Source organism: Myxine glutinosa, chromosome 12 (assembly GCF_964187855.1).
Source record: "Myxine glutinosa chromosome 12, kmMyxGlut1.1, whole genome shotgun sequence".
Lineage (NCBI taxonomy): Eukaryota > Metazoa > Chordata > Myxini > Myxiniformes > Myxinidae > Myxine > Myxine glutinosa.
Genome location: NC_136272.1, coordinates 63,210,187 through 63,233,996, shown reverse-complemented (window position 1 = coordinate 63,233,996; position 23,810 = coordinate 63,210,187). Strand labels below are relative to the sequence as shown.

The following is a 23,810-nucleotide window of genomic DNA, read 5'->3' as shown; positions in this document are numbered from 1 at the left end:
TGGTAAAGAACAAAGGTGGAGGGAGAAGGGAAAGAACAAAGGTGGAGGGAGAAGGGAAAGAACAAAGGTGGAGGGAGAAGGTAAAGAACAAAGGTGGAGGGAGAAGGTAAAGAACAAAGGTGGAGGGAGAAGGTAAAGAACAAAGGTGGAGGGAGAAGGTAAAGAACAAAGGTGGAGGGAGAAGGTAAAGAACAAAGGTGGAGGGAGAAGGTAAAGAACAAAGATGGAGGGAGAAGGTAAAGAACAAAGGTGGAGGAGGTAAAGAACAAAGGTGGAGGAGGTAAAGAACAAAGGTGGAGGAGGTAAAGAACAAAGGTGGAGGAGGTAAAGAACAAAGGTGGAGGAGGTAAAGAACAAAAGGTGGAGGAGGTAAAGAACAAAGGTGGAGGAGGTAAAGAACAAAGGTGGAGGAGGTAAAGAACAAAGGGGGAGGAGGTAAACAACAAAGGGGGAGGAGGAAAACAACAAAGGGGGAGGAGGAAAACAACAAAGGGGGAGGAGGAAAACAACAAAGGGGCAGGAGGAAAACAACAAAGGGGGAGGAGGAAAACAACAAAGGGGGAGGAGGAAAACAACAAAGGGGGAGGAGGAAAACAACAAAGGGGGAGGAGGAAAACAACAAAGGGGGAGGAGGAAAACAACAAAGGGGGAGGAGGAAAACAACAAAGGGGGAGGAGGAAAACAACAAAGGGGGAGGAGGAAAACAACAAAGGGGGAGGAGGAAAACAACAAAGGGGGAGGAGGAAAACAACAAAGGGGGAGGAGGAAAACAACAAAGGGGGAGGAGGAAAAGAACAAAGGTGGAGGAGGTAAAGAACAAAGGTGGAGGAGGTAAAGAACAAAGGTGGAGGAGGTAAAGAACAAAGGTGGAGGGAGAAGGTAAAGAACAAAGGTGGAGGGCGAAGGTAAAGAACAAAGGTGGAGGGAGAAGGTAAAGAACAAAGGTGGAGGGAGAAGGTAAAGAACAAAGGTGGAGGGAGAAGGTAAAGAACAAAGGTGGAGGGAGAAGGTAAAGAACAAAGGTGGAGGGAGAAGGTAAAGAACAAAGGTGGAGGGAGAAGGTAAAGAACCAAGGTGGAGGGAGAAGCAAATGAACCAAGGTGGAGGGAGAAGCAAAAGAACAAAGGTGGAGGGAGAAGCAAAAGAACAAAGGTGGAGGGAGAAGGTAAAGAACAAAGGTGCAGGGAGAGGGTGAAGAACAAAGGTGGAGGGAGAAGGTAAAGAACAAAGGTGGAGGGAGAAGGTAAAGAACAAAGGTGGAGGGAGAAGGTAAAGAACAAAGGTGGAGGGAGAAGGTAAAGAACAAAGATGGAGGGAGAAGGTAAAGAACAAAGGTGGAGGGAGAAGGTAAAGAACAAAGGTGGAGGGAGAAGGTAAAGAACAAAGGTGGAGGGAGAAGGTAAAGAACAAAGGTGGAGGGAGAAGGGAAAGAACAAAGGTGGAGGGAGAAGGTAAAGAACAAAGGTGGAGGGCGAAGGTAAAGAACAAAGGTGGAGGGCGAAGGTAAAGAACAAAGGTGGAGGGCGAAGGTAAAGAACAAAGGTGGAGGGCGAAGGTAAAGAACAAAGGTGGAGGGAGAAGGTAAAGAACAAAGGTGGAGGGAGAAGGTAAAGAACAAAGGTGGAGGGAGAAGGTAAAGAACAAAGGTGGAGGGAGAAGGTAAAGAACAAAGGTGGAGGAGGTAAAGAACAAATGTGGAGGAGGAAAAGAACAAATGTGGAGGAGGAAAAGAACAAAGGTGGAGGTGGTAAAGAACAAAGGTGGAGGAGGTAAAGAACAAAGGTGGAGGAGGTAAAGAACAAAGGTGGAGGAGGTAAAGAACAAAGGTGGAGGAGGTAAAGAACAAAGGTGGAGGAGGTAAAGAACAAAGGTGGAGGAGGTAAAGAACAAAGGTGGAGGAGGTAAAGAACAAAGGTGGAGGAGGTAAAGAACAAAGGTGGAGGAGGTACAGAACAAAGGTGGAGGAGGTACAGAACAAAGGTGGAGGAGGTAAAGAACAAAGGTGGAGGAGCTAAAGAACAAAGGTGGAGGAGGTAAAGAACAAAGGTGGAGGAGCTAAAGAACAAAGGTGGAGGAGGTAAAGAACAAAGGCGGAGGAGGTAAAGAACAAAGGCGGAGGAGGTAAAGAACAAAGGCGGAGGAGGTAAAGAACAAAGGCGGAGGAGGTAAAGAACAAAGGCGGAGGAGGTAAAGAACAAAGGCGGAGGAGGTAAAGAACAAAGGCGGAGGAGGTAAAGAACAAAGGCGGAGGAGGTAAAGAACAAAGGCGGAGGAGGTAAAGAACAAAGGCGGAGGAGGTAAAGAACAAAGGCGGGGGAGGTAAAGAACAAAGGCGGGGGAGGTAAAGAACAAAGGCGGGGGAGGTAAAGAACAAAGGCGGGGGAGGTAAAGAACAAAGGCGGGGGAGGTAAAGAACAAAGGCGAGGGAGGTAAAGAACAAAGGCGAGGGAGGTAAAGAACAAAGGCGGAGGAGGTAAAGAACAAAGGCGGAGGAGGTAAAGAAAGGTGGAGGAGGTAAAGAACAACGGTGGAGGAGGTAAAGAACAACGGTGGAGGAGGTAAAGAACAAAGGTGGAGGAGGTAAAGAACAAAAGGTGGAGGAGGTAAAGAACAAAAGGTGGAGGATGTAAAGAACAAAGGTGGAGGAGGTAAAGAACAAAGGTGGAGAAGGTAAAGAACAAAGGTGGAGGGAGAAGGTAAAGAACAAAGGTGGAGGGAGAAGGTAAAGAACAAAGGTGGAGGGAGAAGGTAAAGAACAAAGGTGGAGGGAGAAGGTAAAGAACAAAGGTGGAGGGAGAAGGTAAAGAACAAAGGTGGAGGGAGAAGGTAAAGAACAAAGGTGGAGGGAGAAGGTAAAGAACAAAGGTGGAGGGAGAAGGTAAAGAACAAAGGTGGAGGGAGAAGGTAAAGAACAAAGGTGGAGGGAGAAGGTAAAGAACAAAGGTGGAGGGAGAAGGTAAAGAACAAAGGTGGAGGGAGAAGGTAAAGAACAAAGGTGGAGGGAGAAGGTAAAGAACCAAGGTGGAGGGAGAAGGTAAAGAACAAAGGTGGAGGGAGAAGGGAAAGAACAAAGGTGGAGGGCGAAGGTAAAGAACAAAGGTGGAGGGAGAAGGTAAAGAACAAAGGTGGAGGGAGAAGGTAAAGAACAAAGGTGGAGGGAGAAGGTAAAGAACAAAGGTGGAGGGAGAAGGTAAAGAACAAAGGTGGAGGGAGAAGGTAAAGAACAAAGGTGGAGGGAGAAGGTAAAGAACAAAGGTGGAGGGAGAAGGTAAAGAACAAAGGTGGAGGGAGAAGGTAAAGAACAAAGGTGGAGGGAGAAGGTAAAGAACAAAGGTGGAGGGAGAAGGTAAAGAACAAAGGTGGAGGGAGAAGGTAAAGAACAAAGGTGGAGGGAGAAGGTAAAGAACAAAGGTGGAGGAGGTAAAGAACAAATGTGGAGGTGGTAAAGAACAAAGGTGGAGGAGGTAAAGAACAAAGTTGGAGGAGGTAAAGAACAAAGGTGGAGGGAGGAGGTAAAGAACAAAGGTGGAGGGAGGAGGTAAAGAACAAAGGTGGAGGTAAATATTGTTTGCTGTTGGTCAAACTAACCACTTATTGCGTATGGACGGAAATTGTAGACGAATTTTAAAAAACGCCACGTGCAGTCACCCAATAAATACTCGAATTGCATTTCGTCATCTCTGTGCCAGCACGTATTTGGTATTTAAGGTGCCATCCTGTACAGCACGGTCTTGGTTATTTATTTCTCTTTTTCGATTTGTGGGCACATTGTGTTCACTTTGGAAAATCGCATCCAAAGAGTCCTGCAACGTTCCCACGAGACAGGTCTAAGGATACGATATACGTTTCCACTTCAGAGCAAAAGTATCCGCCTCGGGCCTACAAGCGAGTGAGTGATCGTTTGTAGTGCTGCCATGACAACACTGCCTGTATAAAACTCCACAGGACCTGATTGCATTGCATATAACATGTGGTGTGAGGTTCCAAAACAAAGTAAATTAAGTTTTTGGTTTGTAAAACGTGAGAAATTCTGCTTTTATTTTTTCGAGTTGTGTGTGTGTGTCCTCAGTCCTGCGACTTCTAACCTGCTAATGTCATGCTTTTCTGCATCCTTCCATTGTGCTCCCAGATTGCATCCCGCATCATGTGGCTTTGCCTTCATGAGCTGTTTGAGTTTCGCTTCATGCAGACAGATCCCAATTGGTCCAACTTCTACTACGACACAGACAAACAGCTCGTGAGAATTTGCACTCTTGATTTACACGTACCATTTTACCTGCCTTTTGATGATGATCACCTGAGCAGTGTGACATTTTATTTATTTATTATTATTATTATTATTTTTTTGTACTAGGGCATGCCCGTACTATATATAAGCTAGGACGTGCCCGTACGTGGGTGCCCGTTCCTTGCCAAAAAAAAAAAAAAAAAAATTTTGTGTAGGGGTGTGTGTGTGTAAACATCCTCGGGCGTGCCCGTACGTGGGTGCAAAAAAACATGCGTGCAAACAACAACAACAAAAAAAAACTTTGAAACCACGTGGCAGTAACGACCACAGAACCCCCCCCCCCCCTCTATTTACATGAATGGTTTGGTCCATTCGCAACGACCACAGAACCCCCCCCTCTATTTACATGCAATGGTTTGGTCCATTCGCAACGCCAAAGCGAACGGCGAACGGCTAAATCGCCATAGCTCGGTAAGTACTTCTCCGATTAATATGAAACCTTGAAAAGGCACATCCTCGGGTCCCCAGCAATATACCTGGCAAGTTTAAAGTATATCGGACCGGTAGTTGTCGAGAAACAGCGGTCACAGACAAACATACACACATACACACATACACACATACACACATACAAACACACATACACACAGAGATTAATGGAATTATAGATAGATACTGAATCGAGGCTCGTGAAAGAGCTAACATTTATTTCACGAACAAATCAACCAGACAAACAAAATATACAAAAAGAGGGAGCGGAAGACAAGATGGGGAGAGAAGGGGAAGCACACAACCACAACATTTGAGAGCAGGGAGAAGTGTGGGAGGGAGAGGGCTTGGGGGCAGGAGGCGTGGGAGGGGGAGGGGGGGGGGGGGGAGAGAGGTATAAAACACAAGGGGACCGAAATTAGCGGGGGTAGAAAAGATCAAGGTTTTGGATGGGGGAGGATAAGAGATGGTGGTGAACAGCTGTTTTAAAGACCTGGAGGGTGGAGTGGGATTGAAGAGAGTGAGGGAGTTTGTTCCAGAGGTGGGAGAAAAGAGGAATGAAGGAGTGAAGGTGAGCAGAAAGTCTTGATTTTGGCAGTTTAACCATAAGAGGGTTGCAGGCAGATCTTGTGCGACCTGTAGGAATATTTGGGGGACAGAGCCCAGAGAGGAGTCGGTAGAAGACGGAAAGACCACCAACCTGCCTGCGGTGAGTGAGTGAAAGGCCCTTGGAGTTAGCTTCATCGCGGGAGATTCCAATGATTCTGAACGCTTTGGTTTCAACAGCGTGAAGACAGGCTAGGTGTGAGGCAGGAGCACCAGACCAGAGGGGAGAGCAGTATTCCATAGAGCTGCGGATGAAAGCCTTGTATGTGGTGAGGAGCTCAGGTGTGCCAAGGAAGGACTTCGCACGACGGAGGATGCCCAGTCGGCGACTGGCTTTGGAGGCCAGATTTGAAATGTGGTTTTCCCAGGAAAGATCATGGCAAATAGTGAGACCCAAAAGCTTGAGTGACAGAACTTCTTGGAGAGGATTATTCGGAAAGTGGATGGGAGGGTTTTCCAATCGGTCTTTTCGGAGAGACATCGTAAGAGTGTGAGATTTATCAGGATTGAAAGACATGTTCCATTTGTTTGCCCAGTCTGTGATTTTGTCCAGGTCTGCAGAGAGTGAGGAGGCTGCAGACTGCCGATTTGAGGGATGAGGAATGGAGCGACAGAGAGTAGAGTCGTCAGCAAAGAGATAGAGAGGATTTTCAAGAGAGTCAGAGAGATCATTGATGAAGACCAGAAAAAGCACAGGGCCCAGAACACTACCTTGGGGAACTCCAGCCTGAACAGGAAGAGGAGATGAAAGAAACCCATTCAGGGCCACACGTTGACTACGACCAGAGAGGAAGTCCGCCAGCCATGCGTGGAGATTTCCATGGATACCAAAGGAGGAGAGTTTGGTGAGCAGAGCAGGGTGCCAGACCGTATCGAAGGCACGTGAAATGTCAAGGGAGACAGCTCTAATTTCCTGTTTGGCATTGAGGACCTCCATCCATTGTTGAGAAAGCAGAAGCAGCATGTCCAGAGTAGAGTGACCAGGTCTGAAACCAAATTGATGATCATAGATCAAGCCATTGGAGAAGAGGAAAGATTTCATATCTGAAGCAATGATGGATTCCATGACTTTGCTGATAATTGGGAGAAGGCTGATTGGTTTGTAGTTGCTGGGATCTGTTTTTGCACCTTTTTTTGTGCAAAGCAGTGATGTTGGCTGATTTCCAAGCAGATGGCAGATGACCTTGAGCAAAAGAGAGGGTGAAGAGAACAGAGAGAGGGAGTGAAAGAGCGGAAGAACATGATTTTAGGACCCGTGGGCTGATGCCGTCAGGACCAGTTGCAGAATCAGAGTCGAGGGTTGACAGAAACTTTTCCACCTTGTCAGGAGGAAAGGACACAGAGTCCAGGAGCAGCTGGGTACGACTGGGTACGGTGGGTACAGAGAGGGATGGGTTTGGGACACAAGATTTAGAGGCAAACACAGAGTTGAGGCATTCAGCTTTTTCACGTGCGGAGTCAGCCGTTAAGCCGTTTGAGGTGAGGGAGGGGATGGAGGCGGAACAAACACCAGAAACAGATTTGACCAGACGCCACCAGGATTTGGAAGAGGGAGACAGATAAGAGAGTTCGGTCCTGAGAACGGAGAGATATTGTTTCCTGGCTCTCCTGAGGGTGGACACACACTTGTTTCGGGCTTTGTGAAAGGAAATCAGATTTCCTTCCGTTGGATTTGCTTTCCAGGAGACGAAAGCAAGTTGTTTCAGGGCAACAGCCTCACCACAAGATTCCGTGTACCATGGACGGGAGGAAGGGTATGACAACTGAAGACGAGATGGGATAAATCTGTGCATGAGAGAGAGCAATTTACTTTGAAAGAATTCTCAGGATGAGTTGATGCCAGAGGCGGTAGAGATGGGAGACCAGTCCAGATGATTGATGGCTGCTTGAAGACCGTGCCAGTTGGCCTGAGTGAAATGCCAGACTCGTCGACGCTGAGGAGGCTCTCTGAGAATGGTCAGAGAGATGTCCACTTTGACAAGCACATGATCAGATGAGCCGATTGGAGCAGAAGAAGAGCAGCAGACATTTTCAGGGAAGTTTGTCATAACCAAATCCAGAAGAGAAGATGCTCCGTTGACTGAGGACCGGGTCGGGAAATTGACAGATTGTGTCAGTCCCAGTGAGTCGCAGAAGTCCTTTGCTGAAGAGGCATGGCTGGTGAGAGAGGTACCCACACCCAGCCAACTGGCATGGTGACAATTGAAATCACCACATATGAGGAAGAGAGAGTTAGGATGGGTAGATAGAAGTTGGTCCATATTATCAGACAGCGAGATGTAGATGGAGTCATCGCTGTTTGGTGGACGGTACAACACACATATGAACAAAAGGTGGGAGCGAAGCGGAAGCCGTAGCCAAAGGTATTCCTGGGGGTGAGGTGGAGAGAGGGCAGTGGAGGGGGAGTGAGGAAGAGAGTTTTTTATAAAGATAGCAACCCCACCTCCAGGACGAGGCTCAGGTCTATCATACCGGAGGAGGGAGTAACCTGGGAGAGATACCAAGGCATCAGAGACATCATGAAGGAGGAAAGTTTCTGTTAAGCAGATCACATCTGGTTTGTCAGAAGCAACCTGTATGGAGAGGTCAGTCAAGTTTGAGCGAAGGCCCCGGATGTTTGAGGTCCATACCGTTAATGAAGACGAAGGGGGAGCATCGGGTCCAGAACAGGGGGGGGAGGGGTAGGGTAAGATGTGGAAGAGGAGGAAGAGGTAGGGAGAGCTGTTGAAGGTGTGTCAGAGATTTCAGAGATTTCAGAATAGCTTGGAGAAAGGGAAGAATGGGGTTGACAAAAGGTTTGATGGAGATTGGGTGAGGCACAGTGAGGTGTTATTTGAGGAGGGGGAAGAGCGAGGCAGAAGGTTGGGGGAGATGAAGGTGAAAGCTGGAAGGGGGAAGAAGCAGGGAGGATGCTTTGAGGAGGAGGGGTGAGAGGGGAGTCTCGGAGGGGAGGAGCGAGGGAGAGTCTCGGAGGGGAGGGGTGTGGGGGGAGTTTAGGAGGGAGGGGAGGGAAGGGGCAAGGGGGAAGATTTGAAAGGGATGGGTGATGGGGAGGATTTGGAGGGGAGGGGTGAGATTGGATTTTGAAAAGTGTACGATTCATGGGAAACGAACATTTTTTGCAAAATGAGTTTGAGACCTTCGAGTCAAAAATACGTTTGAGGACACTGGAGGAGGGGTGGAGTTCTGGATAGTTTAGGGAATGTAGAAAGGAGGAACTGTAAGAGATGGTATTATATACACAAAGAATTAAGTTAAGCACCCCCCCGTTTTTTTACAACCTCGCACATTACAAGTTTGTTGTCGTCAAAACAGTGTAATATACCCATGATATTGCTATATTTTCTGGAGAAGTGATATTATGGTCACATAAAAACATAACAATCATGCCGTTTTCAATATTTTATTCTGAATAATTTAAGGTGAAATTTTTTGGGAATTTTAGGCATATTTTCACCTCAATTTAAGTATGGAGCTATAGGTCCATCACGGACAGTGTGGATGACGTTTATGTTTTCTAACGTACAGTCATTGTTCTGAGAAGACCTCTAGCGATCTTTGCGTCAATAACGTGTGTAGGACCCACGTGATCGGATGGAGCAAGGTGCTGTGACAACCATCCCCTGGCCTGCGTACAGTCCTGACCTGAACCCCCTCGAGCACGTTTGGGACATGTTGGGACGACAAATTGCGAAGATGGTCCCTCCAATAGCCAATCTGGATGAATTGGAACGTGCATTACATCGGGAATGGAACAACCTGCCACAGCAACGCATACGACGGCTTACAGGGTCTATGAGACGTAGGGTTGAGTCAGTGATCCGATCACGTGGGTCCTACACACGTTATTGACGCAAAGATCGCTAGAGGTCTTCTCAGAACAATGACTGTACGTTAGAAAACATAAACGTCATCCACACTGTCCGTGATGGACCTATAGCTCCATACTTAAATTGAGGTGAAAATATGCCTAGAATTCCCAAAAAATTTCACCTTAAATTATTCAGAATAAAATATTGAAAACGGCATGATTGTTATGTTTTTATGTGACCATAATATCACTTCTCCAGAAAATATAGCAATATCATGGGTATATTACACTGTTTTGACGACAACAAACTTGTAATGTGCGAGGTTGTAAAAAAACGGGGGGGGTGCTTAACTTAATTCTTTGTGTATATATATTTTTTGGAATGAATAGATTTGGTGAGCAAGACGAAAGCATCCTTTTGTAGGAAAAGAAGAAAAGGGTGTTATAATATATGAGAGAAAATAGTTGTTCAGGGGAGAGATTATACATTTCTAACCACGTGATCGCGTGGTCGCGAACGAAGAACGAACGAACAAATAAACGAATAAGACCTGGGAAGGAAATAATGTTTTTGGGGTTTGTTTTTTTTTGAGTAGAGATATTAAACAAGGAGGTATGGGGTGAACGACTGGGACGAAACAGAGAACGAAAATAATTGCAGCGCATTCGACGAATCGCTGAGAGAAAAACAAAACCACAAGGTCGGAGACGGTACGGTAGCCTAAGCCTACGAGTACTAGGCCGCAGAATACTCGATACGCATTAACCGACGATTGTGTATACATGTACGAAAAATTAGCACCGAAAAATTTCCAAAAGATACGCTATAGGTACATACACCGAAAGATAGATACAGTCTCGACAAAAACACAATTGAGAAAGATCACTTAGCTTCGAAAGCGTGAGCGCATGGAACAGCTTCGAAAAGACGTGACCTCGTCGTGATCTCGCGAGGTGAATCACCAAGGTTGAGTATGAACATATATACATGTTTATAAACAAAGTACTTTATGCAATTGGGTTTGCATTTCGATTCGAGTTACTCCCATTTCAAGCCTTCGGTCATGTATGGTCTTTCTTCACAATGTGCGCCTCCTTGCCCGTCCGTCCCACAGGTTGGTCTGCTGGATTTTGGGGCGAGTCGTGATTACGAGGTAGATTTCATGGACAGCTTCATTGAAATGGTGCATTCTGCTTCGCTCAACGACAAAGCTCTCGTGCTCAAGTGCCTACAGAACATGCGTTTCTTGACTGGTTATGAAACAAAGGTGGGATAAAAGATGGTGTTTGTGTGTCGTACCAAATGTGATTTGGTTTGTAAACCTTCAGCGGCTAATTTTACTTTTATTCTCTTTCTCTCTCTCTCTCTCTCTCTCTCTCTCTCTCTCTCTGTCTCTCTATCTCTCTGTCTCTCTGTCTCTGTCTTTCTTTCTCTGTCTTTCTTTCTCTGTCTTTCTTTCTCTGTCTTTCTTTCTCTTTCTTTCTTTCTCTGTCTTTCTTTCTCTGTCTTTCTTTCTCTGTCTTTCTTTCTCTGTCTTTCTTTCTCTGTCTTTCTTTCTCTGTCTTTCTTTCTCTCTGTCTTTCTCTCTCTCTGTGCAGCCCCTGCAGGAGCTGCACGTCAATGCCGTAATGATCATTGGTGAAGCATTCTCCACCGAGGGTCCGTTCGACTTTGGGCAGCAGTCCACCGTACAGCGCATATTTGGCCTCATGCCGACTGTGATGCAGCACCGTCTGGCCCCTCCGCCCGAGGAGAGCTACTCACTCCTGCGCAAGCTCTCGGGCGCTTTCCTAATTTGCTCGAAACTGCACGCATGCATTCCATGCAAGGATGACTTTGACACGGTCTACCGGAATTATTGGGAGAAGAGGCACGCTCAGGAGGGTTGAGGGCACGGGAACGTTATGGTCTCCCCCTACGGAGGGAAAAACGGACAGGTCTTTCAGTGCCGCTCTACTCGATTTTCTCATGCCTCCTCCTTGTTTTCGGACTCGTATTGAAAAGTGACTTGCTCGTTTTTGTTTCATTCTATATTTGAGCCTTTGGTTCCCTAACGACACATTCTGCTCTCGGCCCGTTCCATTGAGTTGCCAGCCCAATAGAACTTCCAATGTAATTTCAGGGCTTGTGAAAGCCAAACGTTTCAGTAACCTTAAAAAAAGATAAAATAAATAATTTCAAACCCCGTTTTAACGCTCGTCTTCACAACCTGGTCTGGAGCGACGGTTCTTTTTGTATTTTTATTTTTCACATCACATTTTCACCTTTATGATTTGAATTTTTTTTTTTTTTTTTGCAACAAAAGACCATTTTATGACTTGCAAAACGATCACAAGGTGACATTTGAAATTAATGTGATGGAAAGTATGGAATGGCATGTTTGGCAAATACTTGGAGACGAGGTGTTACATTGGTCGGTCCACCCAGGCCGACACGGTGCTGTCTGGAATTGAATGAAAGGCCAGAACTTGTCGTGTCGAGCAAAAATCCCATCTTTTTTTTAGGGGGAAGGAGGTGGAAGCACAAAAAAACCGGAAGTGGAGGGTGCTGCTGAAGCATTGGAAGGCCGATGCCTTCAAACTTGAACTCTATACAGAAGTGTTACGTCCGACGCGCCGAGGCCGGGTTTCCGACGGCAGGTCGAAACTGCTGCACACGACGTCCAGTCCTTATCAAGTCGTGTTCTGTATGTTTTAAGTTACCTGCCCAGTGACGGAATTAGCTTCGATTGATTCGTAATTAATATCTGAGGCACACAATGACACCGTTACTCTTTGTGACGGCTTTTTGACTAACCGCACCCCGCGTCAGCGTCACCGGAAGTCCTTCACTTCTTTGTCGCACTGCAATAAAGTACCATGTATTTCTTCTATGATCTGTAGTCGTGTATGGTCGGTCATTTAACGTTTCTTCCTTTTATTTGTAGCAGGTGTTGGCAGCTGGGAAAGACTATCACTGTTTAAGCAAAACACGTTGTTTTATCTTCAGTGTTTAAACTCGACTGTGCTTGTAATAGTCACAAGGTAATAAATGGACAGTTCGTTTGTGATGGAGCTCGGGCATCATCTTCCATTGAGCCGGTAGCCGTGCGGATGTTTGAGGGAACCGTTCATTTTTTTTTTTTTCCTTTTTGCTTCTGGAACCTCCCAGATTGAAACTTACGTCTATTTTCTGTCTTTGCACGATCTGTGTTGCTCAGGTATGATTGTACCTTGAATAGTACCAAACACATGTTTTTCGCCGGCAGTCATCCATCATAAACGGAAGGTCTAGTTTGTGTAGTTCAAATTCAAGGTCCTTTGTTAATAAAGAGATTTTTTTTGTGACCAGGAAGTTAAATCTTCCCATCCTGATTTTCCAAGTTAAAAATATATTCTCTCCAACTTTTGTATAATCTCCTTTTCCCCATCTCCAACATTTACATTTCACATCTTCCTGGCGTGCCTGGTTGGAGGTGGTTTGTAGAACAGGTTTGCTTTGTTTAGGTTCTATTAAAGACTTTTATTTTGATTTCATGTGACCCTTGTCGACTTTTGATCTGGATCGATAGACGAAGGGTAAATAAATTGGATATCTGCGATCGCTAAGGGTAAGATTTCCCCGACTCCAGCCATCCAATCATGGCCACACTTGTTTTGGACTGCCATATGACCTTAACCTTCAACATTTCGGGATTATAGTGTAAATTAAGAAAATGTGTCCCTATCTACAATCTCAGATCGTCCCCGATCCAAAACCATGACCTTTTCTACCCCCATTAACCCTTCCCAATTTTCCTCTTTGGAGTTTCCTTCTCCATGCATACGTGTTAGTGGCCTGCTGTTCATGAGCTAGGTACTCGGTCTTTCATGAGCCTTGACTATGTATCGAAAAAAAATTCAACATAAAAATCGGATTGGAGGAGAATTATTCTAGTTATGATCGAAAACAACAACAACAACAACATGCATTTTAAGGCCATTTTCCCTGTTGGAGCGGGGGTTAGCCTTGCGGTCCCCATGACAATTTTCTCCATTTTGTCCTATTTTCTGCATCTCCCCTTGTTAACCCCCTTGCCCACATTTCTTCTTCCACCATCTTTAGCCAAGTCTTTCTCGGTCTTCCCCGTCCTCTACTTCCTTCTCCATTATTTCCATCACTCTTCTCAACCAGTCACTTTCATCCTTCCTCACATGACCAAACCATCTCAACCTGTTCCTCTTCACAGCATCAATCACATCATCAGTTATGATCGAAAAGGTGTTTTTTATTCATTCAGTCACAATCCAAAAACTAGAACGCCACTCAGAGCGCATCCTCCCGCCGTGGGTGGCCGCTGCTGAGCCCCATCTTCCAATGGTAAAAAATCCTTCAAAAAATTCCTGGATCCGGAATAATATCCTGAACTTCACCAAAAACTAATCAATTCTTCCTTATCCCAAGGGCAATCATCCCAACTTTCATCCAAATCCGTTCAGAACTTTTCCAGATATCTTGTTCACAAACACATGAACACACACAAGGACGGACACGATCGAATGCATTACTCCCTGGCAGGAGTAACTAGAACAGCACCTGGTAGAGCGTACCTCCACCAGGCTGAACAGTTTACGTTTTGTAACCCACTGATAGGCCGGATCTGGATTCGGACCTGAACCAAAATCTAATCGGCTTGTTCTTGTCACCAAACCAACTTGTCCACCAAGTTTCGTCCAAATCCGTCCACAACGTTTTGAAATATCCTGCTATGTATCATTTTTGGCCCCATTTCCCAATGGTGAAGAATCACTTGAAAAAAAAATAATTCTCATATCCGAATCCATATTCAGATCTTCACCAAAATCGAATCGATTCTTCCTTGTCAGACACCCAATCGGTCCACCAAGTTTCGTCCAAATCCGTCCATAACCTTTTGAGATATCCCGTTATGTGTCGTTTTTGGCCCGATCTCCCAATGGTGAGGAATCGCTTTCAAAAAATTTAGTAGCCGGATCTGGATCCGGATCTTCACTAAAATCGAATCATTTCGTCCTTGTCACATACGCTACATCCCTGCCAAATTTCGTCCGAATCCGTTCACAACTTTTTGAGATATTTTGTTCACATTCAAACAGACAGACAAACGGACAGGGATGAAAACATAACCTCCATCCACCTTCGGTGGCGGAGGTAAAAATATTGAGGAATATGGTCAAGCACACAAATCAAATATCAGGTGCACAACCTCAATTGTGGTACACCATTTATGGTGCAAGAACAGCTTGGAAGACCAACTGGTGTTTGAAATTCCGCATTGGCAAAATCAAACGATGACAGAAACCATGTTTTTTATGCTTCGGCCCCCGAAGGTGGATGGAGGCGTTGTGTGTCCGCGTTGTCCGTCTGTCCGTACTGGCTAAACCTCGTTTTTTCTCAGCAACCACATGTTGTTCTGAAACCGCATCACCGATCGATGTGAAACCTGTCATGTCTGTTACAAATGTGATACTTGAGAACAGCCGAAGGGATTTAAAGCAAACTTCTTTACTTTTAGGACAGTGAATGACGGCATCGAGCCGTTGTCACGGCCACGGGTCGACGTGGAGGCATTTTTTTTGGGGGGGGGGGGGGGGGGATACAACATCGAGGCTCGTGGAAGAGTTAGCATTGATTCCAAAAAACAAATGGACACATGAGACAAAACAAAGGGAGCGGGAGACAAGATAGGGAGAGAGGGGGAAGCACACAAGTACAACATTTGAGAGCAGGGACATCGGGAGATCTGTGGGAGGGAGAGGGCTTGGAAAGGAGGGGGGGGGGGTGGGAGAGGTAAAAAAACACATGGACGGGAGACAAATGGACATGAGAGGGAGACACATGGACAGCTAGGACTTCCAGGAAAGATGTCGGTATTTCAAAAAAGTGGATTGGGGTGAATTAACGGGGGTAGAAAAGATCAAGGTTTTGGATGGGGGAAGATAAGAGATGGTGGTGAACAGCTGTTTTAAAGACTTGTATTTATTGTTTTGGATGTTTTAATTTTCATGGATGTTTTAAAGATATTGGCGACGCAGCCGCATTGCTCTAGTTTTTATTTTTAACTAGCCGAATGCACCCGGCGTTTCCCGGGTTCTTTTTGAATGAATTTGCTACTATAATTCAGCTCGGCTTTTAATTGTGAAATGGGCCCAGCTCGGCCGAGGTGGGCCTCGACTGGCCTCGCCACCAAGCCTATAACCTTCCCGGGGCCCGTCCCGACATTTTTAGTTTTAGAGGTTTCCTCCTATCTTTCACCGTTCAGGAGATTAGCGTGAACAAACAAACAAACAAAAACATTCTTTTATATATATACAGACTTGGCATTTAATATGGAATATTTTTTTTGTGGGGGTGAAATTACTTTTCAAGATGACTTAGAACCAAAAGTTCATTGGAATTATGTTGAAATTATTCTAGATTTTTGTTAATGTGACCTTTAAAAGAAACAAAAACCACATTTGACATTTCGAAACAAATAAATTGATCCTTGAAAGTGATGTAAACTGATATCGAACCCACTTCACGGACAGTACTGTGTTAAACTTCTGTACGTTTTCCAGAAGTATCTCTTTATTTTGCACATTAGCCAAAACATTTTTTCACAAAAAACAAAAGTTAAATTACGACTGGGATTAATTACGGACAGTAAAATTACAGTTCAGTACTTCGTGTAACCCCCACGAGCATTCAGGAGAGCACGTACACGTTGAGGCATGCTGTTCATGAGATTTGCCAAGGTTTGGACAGGAATCGCTTGCCATGCAGTGACAATAGTCTGCTGCAATTCACGCACACAGGTCGGCTGCTGGTCCAAGTGGTCGATTTGATGCGTTAATTCTGCCCACAAGTTCTCTATCGGATTCATATCCGGGGACATGCCAGGCCACTCCATATGCTCTACACCACGGCCAGCAAGAAAGTGTTGGATCATGCGAGCACGATGAGGCCGTGCATTGTCATCTTGGAAGACAAAGTTTCCTCGAAAGGCTGCATGAGCAAATGGAAGCAATGTTTCTTCCAGAATGACTTTGTACTTGAACTGGTTCAGGTTTCCATTCAGAACAACCAAGTCAGTTTTGCCCACTGCATGAAAAGCAGCCCAAACGGTCACCCCACCACCTCCAGCTTGGACTCTTGGCACTATACAATCTTTGTTGTAGGCTTCATGCACTTGTCTGTGCACTCGGACACGGCCATCTTGACGATAGACCAGAAATCTAGACTCGTCACTGAAGGTCACGTGATTCCAGTGTCCTGGCTGCCATTGACGGTGCTCTCTGGCCCACTGCAATCGGCGCTGGCGGTGTTGTCTGGTCAGGCGTGGCTTTCTCAGGGGACGCCTGGCACGATAGCCTGCTTGAACCAGTCGTTGGTTGACTAGCCTTCTGGATACAGGCACATTTGTCAGTTGCTGCCACTCAGCCCTAAGCCGATTAGCTGACTTGGTATGGCCATTGCGGACTAACCGGTGCAGCTGGCGATCATCCCTCCTTGTGGTTCTGCGGGGACGTCCTGGCCTCGGTATTGGAGTAGGGACACCCCTCTGAGCATTCGTTTCAGGATCTTTGACACCTAACCTTGAGTGATGCCATACTGCCGAGCAATAGCACGCTGTTTCATGCCGTAATTTCGTAAAGCCACCACTCCATGACAAACAGCATTGTCGAGTTGACGGACCATCTCCAGAGGAAGCGGCAATAACTTTTGGAGACGTGCAGTAGTTGTTTTCCACTAATACAGAACGCAACAACCCTTGTATACCCGACTGTGAAGGCAATCATCAAATGCACCTGTCCGTACATTTTGCCACGCCACCTGTGATATAATCCTGTTGTTGACTTCTTGCTGCGACAGACAATCAGTGACATGGTTCTTTTAACAAATAAATCACCAAAGTGTAAAAGAAACTCACCAGATTGATATGCTGAGTTAAGAAAGTAAACCCAAGTCAAGAAAAAAAAATTCCATATTAAATGCCAAGTCTGTATATAGAGAAGATTATTATTATTATTTTATTTTTTCAGAGCGCCATTTGACCTTGACCTTTAACTCTGAGGGATGTGATGTAAATGTACCTTACTCCAGGCTATCAAGAAAGGCAATTTCGTTCCAATCGGCTTAAACCTTGTCGAGTTATCGTGAAATCGGACAAAAGTTGTTATCGTGAAACATTAAAATGTCTATAATTAGGTCGACCTTAAAAATTAGGTCAAGGTCAAAAAAATTGCACCCCGCATACTTTTTATCCCCATATTGATGCAAAATTTCATTCCCAAAGTCCCAGCCAGCTCCAAGATAGAGCTCAGACTTTAGCAGAAAAGAAGGAAGATTAAAAAAAACCCCAAATGGTGGTGTAGTAGTTAGTCATTGGGGTCTCAACTGTTGACAAACAGTATCTGGGGCACTAATTGTAGAAAACAAACCTTACAACTGGTATCCTATATGGGGAGGCTTAATGAGCTTTCTTTTCCTTCACCATCAACATATATATGCATGTGAGATAAGACCAATAGGTTGAATGATTTCACATTGTGATAGATGGAGAACAATAAGAGAAGGTGCAGCTTGAAAATTAAGTAAAAACACACCAAATACCTCGCTAACTAGATAGTATTCATAGAATACTTACCCTGCGCAGTCAACTTGTTGCGAGCCAACTCTTCTGTTTTTGAACGTTTATTTTTCTTTGATCCAATATGGCTGCCAGACAACGTGAGCGATGACATCATAAATTTATATTCTCATATAATTGTTGCATAGATCACGCTCAATAAATTTCAAACTGATCAGACTAAGCGTTGTCCCTGTCGAATTATGACGTCATAATTATGGCACCAATGACGTCATCGTTAACAACCTCTATTCCCCATATGGAGTTCTTTACAATGAGCCATGTTTCAATTTTTTCCATGCAGTGGTTTTGGAGATATAGAGGTGCGAAGTTTTTCCAAGATGGCGCTTGTACCACGTGACCGATGACGTCATAATAATCATTAAAATATTTTACAGAAGGCGCTCCTATGGTGAAAATTTCATGTCAATCGGACCAACGGTTGCCGAGAATGAATTTTTAAAATGCAGACACGGCACATGGCACACATACTCACCTGAATGCTTAACCACGCTTTTCGCTTCCCGAGCGCAGGGTAATCAATGGGTTGATGCGATACTTCTGGGTTTGCCATTTATTACAAAATTTTACAACGAAACCTCAATGGTTTGATCATCCATCAAATGGATGAGAATGAGTGTGATTGCAAATTCCTGAATGGATATGTCAAGGTGTGTACTACGAGGTGTGCACTTGATAGAAAAGACAAAAATGATGCTGCCAACCAAAAGGCAACATCTGAGAAGCATTGCTATAGTACAGCACCTCACATGATGTTTACAGGGCTGCATAAAGGGGAAATGCAGGAGTTCCAGCACAAACTTGCGAATCAGACTCCAGGACAGGAGTGGAGTGTGGTGAAGATTAAATATATAAATATACCAGAAGAGCACACCTGTTGCTTCGCTGGCGGACTAATGAATCGTCACGTCCCTTGCTGCAAGAAAGGGAAGGTGTGAGAGGAGGAGGGGGAGATGTACTGCATATACACATCTTTGGGGGGGGGGGGCTTTGATAGACCCCTCCGTTTTGGGGTGCCGAGGGAGAGGGAGGGAAGAAGGGAAGGTGGTCAAATTTAGCCATGTGAGGAGTACTCCAAGGTCAGTGTTGCCCTGGCAAAAAAGGAAAGTGTAATACCCTCTGCCACCACCACCAGGTGGCACTACACAGTACACATTTACATCGAGCATTTACCCTCCGCCCCCCCCCATCGGCCCCCGCATGAGGCCGCAGACACATAGCTTATGCTACCCCCACCCCCTCATTCCCCCTAAATTCCCCCACAAACAAAGTTGTATTTGTACCCCGAATTTGGAGTTTGTAAGTTAAAAAAGATGTGTCTGTGCATAAGGCTGCATAATCAGGAAGGGCATCCGGCCATAAAAAAAAAACATTGCCTCAAAACAGGGAACCATGATTGTCCTGGGGCCCGCAAGGCTAACCCCCGCTCTAGCGGGGAAAATGGCCTCAAAACGATCATTCATTTTATTCATTCTGTGCATAAGGAAGAGAGAGAGAGAGACAGACAATCACGTTTGTGTATACTAGGGCATGCCCGTACTATATCTATATCTAAAATTATATCCCCCCCCTCTATTTACATGAAATGGTTTGGTCCAAAGCGAACGGCTTGCGAGTACGGTGACAATCCCCCCCCCCCTCTATTTACATGAAATGGTTTGGTCCAAAGCGAACGGCTTGCGGAGTTTGGTAAAGAAATTCGCCATCGCGTGCACAAACGCGCAGGAAAGCGAAAGAATCGCAAATTAGTTTTAATTAGTTTTAAAACATAGTTTAACGCCAACATAGCGGCAACATAGTTTGCCAACGTGAAATAAATGAATACGCTCTCAAATGTGCCGTCCGAGGCAGAGTCTGTTCGCCACGTTCGGCACACGTGATAACTCGCTGCTCTCTGATTGGTTGAATCGTTTTTTGGACATAGCTCGGTAACTACTTGTCCGATTAATATGAAACCTTGAAAAGGCACATCCTCGGGTCCCCAGCAATATACCTGGCAAGTTTCAAGTATATCGGACCCGTGGTTGTCGAGAAACAGCGGTCACAGACATACATACATACATACATACATACATACATACATACATACACACAGAGATTACTGGAATTATAGATAGATATATATATTGAAGGAACTGCGCTCCAACGCGAGTCGAAAGAAGTGACGCGAGCAAAGACGGAATTCGTCCGAGTTGCTTTATTGAAACAAAACAGCTCAGGTATTCTGACAAGCCCGTTTATCGGGCAGCAATATATATACACATTTATGTCGGGAAGTTTGCCCGGCAAAAGCTATACCGGGCATGCCCGGGTGTCAAGGGCGAACCTTGGAAAGGCGAGTCTGGACCTGCCCGGGCGTGTTTGGCTGCGGCCTGGCAAGTCGAGGCTGGGCGTGCCCGGGCGCTCTGGGCGAGCCCTGGAAAGGCGATAGCGGGCATGCCCGGACGCTCTGGGCGAGCCCTGGAAAGGCGAGAGCGGGCATGCCCGGGAAAGACGAGACCGGGCGTGCCCGGGAGGTTCGGGCGTGCCCGGGAACAGTGAGTCCGGGCATGCCCGGGAGAGGCGGGTCTGGCCGTGTTCTGGCCGGTGCAAGGCGATTGTGTGCATCCAGCGGTAACCGCTACACACGCCCCTCCAGAATCGACCTGCACCGGCAGGGTCAATTTAAGGGGGGTCCGGATGACCCGGCCGAAGCGACCCCTGGAGGGTTGTGCGGAGGGGTTCGACGTGGTGGTGGGTGGTTGAGCGGGGGGAACTGTGGACGGGGGGCGGCCTCGCCGAGGAGGAAGGGCCAACCGTGGTGGTCGGTCGACGTCCATGTGCGCCGGTTTGAGGCGGTCCACAGAAATCCGGTCCGGCCGGCCGCCGAAGTCGACGATGTCTGTCGACGACTTGTCGCCCCGTCGCAAGACCCGGAAGGGCCCGTCGTACGGCGGCCGGAGTGGCCCCCGGTGCGCGTCATGACGCACAAAGACGTACTCCGCTGTGCGAAGCGCCCGGGGGACGTAGGACTGGGGGCCACCGTGGCGGGACGTCGGCACGGGGGCAAATCGTCGGGCGGCCTCCTGGAGGTCCGAGCGCTGGCGAGCGGCGGACCAGGGACTGGTAGCGTCGGGCACGAATTCGCCCGGGACGCGGAGCGGCTGGCCGTAGACGAGCTCGGCGGCGGATGCCTGGAGGTCTTCCTTGGGGGCCGTGCGAAGGCCCAAAAGGACCCACGGCAGCCGGTCGGCCCAACCGTCGTCCTGAAGGCCGGCCATGAGTGCGGCCTTCATGGAGCGGTGAAACCGCTCGCACAACCCGTTGGCTTGGGGGTGGTAGGCCGTGGTGCGGTGCAGCGTGACCCCCAACGAATGGGCGACCGCGCCCCAAAGCTCAGACGTGAACTGTGCGCCGCGGTCGGACGAGATGTCCGTTGGTGCGCCGAAGCGCGCGACCCAGGTGGCGATGAACGCCTGCGCCACGCCGGCAGTGGTGGTGGAGGTGAGGGGCACGGCCTCCGGCCACCTGATGGTCCTGTCCACCATGGTGAGCAGGTGGGTGAACCCCCGCGAGGGGGGCAGGGGACCCACCAGGTCCACGTGGACGTGGTCGAAACGCCGTTCAGGCACGGCGAAAGGTGCCAGCGGGGCCTGGGTGTGGCGGTGGACCTTGACCCGTTGGCAGGCCGTGCAGGCGTTGGCCCAGTCGCGGATGTTTCGTCGAAGGCCGTGCCAGACGAAACGCGCCGACACCAGCTTCTGAGATGCTTTCCGGCCCGGGTGAGAAAGGCCGTGGATGGAGGCGAACATGCGGCGCTGCCAGGAAACGGGCACGATGGGGCGAGGCTGGCCCTGGGAGACGTCGCAGAGCAGGACGGTGCCCGCGAAGGGAATGTCGGCCAGGCGGAGGCCCGTGTCCGCCGCACGGAGTGCCTGCACCGAGGCGTCGGTGGTCTGGTCGGCCGCCATGAGCGCGAAGTCTACGCCGAGGTGGACCACGTTCGCGCTGGCCCGAGAAAGACAGTCGGCCACGGCGTTGTCTTTGCCGGCGACGTGCCGGATGTCCGTGGTGAACTCCGACACGGCGGAGAGGTGGCGCTGCTGGCGGGCCGACCACGGCTCCGTGACCTTAGCCATTGCGTAGACCAACGGCTTGTGGTCGACGAAAGCCGTGAACGGGCGGCCCTCCAGGAGGTGTCGGAAATGGCGAACGGCCAGGAATAGCCCGAGCAGCTCGCGGTCGAACGTGCTGTAGTTTAACTCGTTCGGCCGGAGTTGCCGGCTGAAAAAAGCGAGTGGCTGCCAAACCCCGTCCACCCATTGCTCATGGACGGCGCCCACCGCGTAGTTGGAGGCGTCCGTAGTGAGGGCGATGGGCGCGTTGAGCACCGGGTGAGCCAGCAGCGTTGCGTCGGCGAGGGCCCGTTTGGCGCTGGCGAAGGCCGCGTCCATGGCCGCGGGCCAAACAATGTCATGCTTGGCCGGCTTGCCCCGGAGGGCCTCGTAAAGGGGCCGCATGAGCTGAGCAGCGCGGGGCACGAATCGGTGATAAAAATTCACCATGCCGAGGAACTCTTGGAGGGCCTTGATGGAACGGGGACGCGGGAACGTGGTGATGGCCTCGACCTTGGTCGGCAGCGGCACGGCCCCGGTCTTGGTGATGCGGTGGCCCAAAAAGTCAACGGTCGTCGCGCCGAAGTGGCATTTGACCGGGTTGACAATTAAGCCGTGCTCGCTGAGGCGACCGAACAGTGTTCGGAGGTGGAGGAGGTGCTCGGCGCAGGACGTGCTGGCGACGAGGATATCGTCCAGATAGACGAAAAGAAACGGCAGGTCGCGCAGCACGCCGTCCATCAAGCGCTGGAACGCCTGGGCCGCGTTCTTGAGGCCAAACGGCATCCGCAAAAATTCGAACAGGCCGAACGGCATGATGACGGCCGTCTTCGGGACGTCGGCCGCCCGGACAGGTACCTGGTGGTAGCCCCGTATCAGGTCAATTTTCGAAAAGATGACCCGTCCCGCCAAACGGGCGGAAAAGTCCTGAATATGCGGGATCGGGTACCTGTCGGGGGTGGTAGCGTCGTTGAGACGGCGGTAGTTGCCACACGGGCGCCATCCACCCCCCGGCTTTGGCACGATGTGCAGTGGCGAGGCCCACGCGCTATCGGAGCGCCGCACGATGCCGAGGTGCTCCAACGCGTCGAACTCGGCCTTCGCCACGGCGAGCTTGGCCGGGTCGAGGCGGCGGGCCCTGGCGTAGACCGGCGGGCCCGTAGTGGGTATGTGGTGCTCGATCCCGTGCCGCACCGCGACGGCCGAAAACGTCGGCCGCGTGAGGGCCGGGAATTCCGCGAGCAGGCGAGCGAACTCGTTCGCTGCCGGGAGGGCGCACGCCAGTTCGGTCGGCGCGGAGCTGCTCATCGTGCACGCCAGGGAGCTGAAGGTCTCGGCGTTGACAAGGCGACGACGTTTGACGTCGACCAGCAGCCCGTGCGCGCAGAGGAAGTCGGCGCCCAGCAAAGCCATGGGGACGCAGGCGGTCACAAAAGTCCATTGAAAACGCTGGCTGCCGAAGCAGAGGGTGACGATGCGTGGGCCGAAAGTGCGTATGGCCGAGCCATTAGCAGCGACCAAAGAGGGGCCGCAAACGGCGTCCCGCCTGTCCTGCTCGGAGGCGGGTATGACGCTCAGTTAGGCGCCGGTGTCACACAGGAAACGCCGCCCAGACGCTTTGTCCCGAATAAACAGCAAGTTGCCCGAGTGGCCGGCGCTCATGGCTGGGAATGAACGCCGGCCCGGCCGTTTCCCGACCTGCCGAAAGTGCACGGGGGCCGGCACATCCGAGCCTTGTGTCCGAACCTGGCATGGTAATAACACCACGCCCGGTCAGGTGGAGGCCCCGGCCGTCGTGTCGGGAGCGGGCGGTGCGGCGTGGCGGCCGCCAGTTGCACCGGCAGTTCGGCCTCCAACCGCGCAGGGCGCTCGGGCGTCGTGGGCGTCGCCTCGGACGGCGGCGGGCTCCAGGTAACCGCGCCGATGTGCTGGCCCGCCGAGGAGATCTTATC

At 48.8% G+C, this 23,810-nt stretch overlaps 1 protein-coding gene across 6 annotated transcripts in view; it reads left to right on the top strand.

Moving 5' to 3' along the window:
* LOC137437475 (atypical kinase COQ8B, mitochondrial) overlaps positions 1-12,650 on the top strand; it is a 112,853-nt gene extending 100,203 nt beyond the window's left edge. For all 6 annotated transcript variants that reach the window (XM_078766897.1, XM_068131834.2, XM_078766898.1 and 3 more), the window contains 3 exons: positions 4,130-4,237; positions 10,250-10,402; positions 10,734-12,650. In XM_078766897.1, coding sequence (XP_078623023.1) covers positions 4,130-4,237; positions 10,250-10,402; positions 10,734-11,024 — 552 coding nt within the window. In that variant the 3' untranslated portion in view covers positions 11,025-12,650. The remainder of the gene's footprint in view (positions 1-4,129; positions 4,238-10,249; positions 10,403-10,733) is intronic.
* The last annotated feature ends 11,160 nt before the right edge of the window (positions 12,651-23,810 follow it).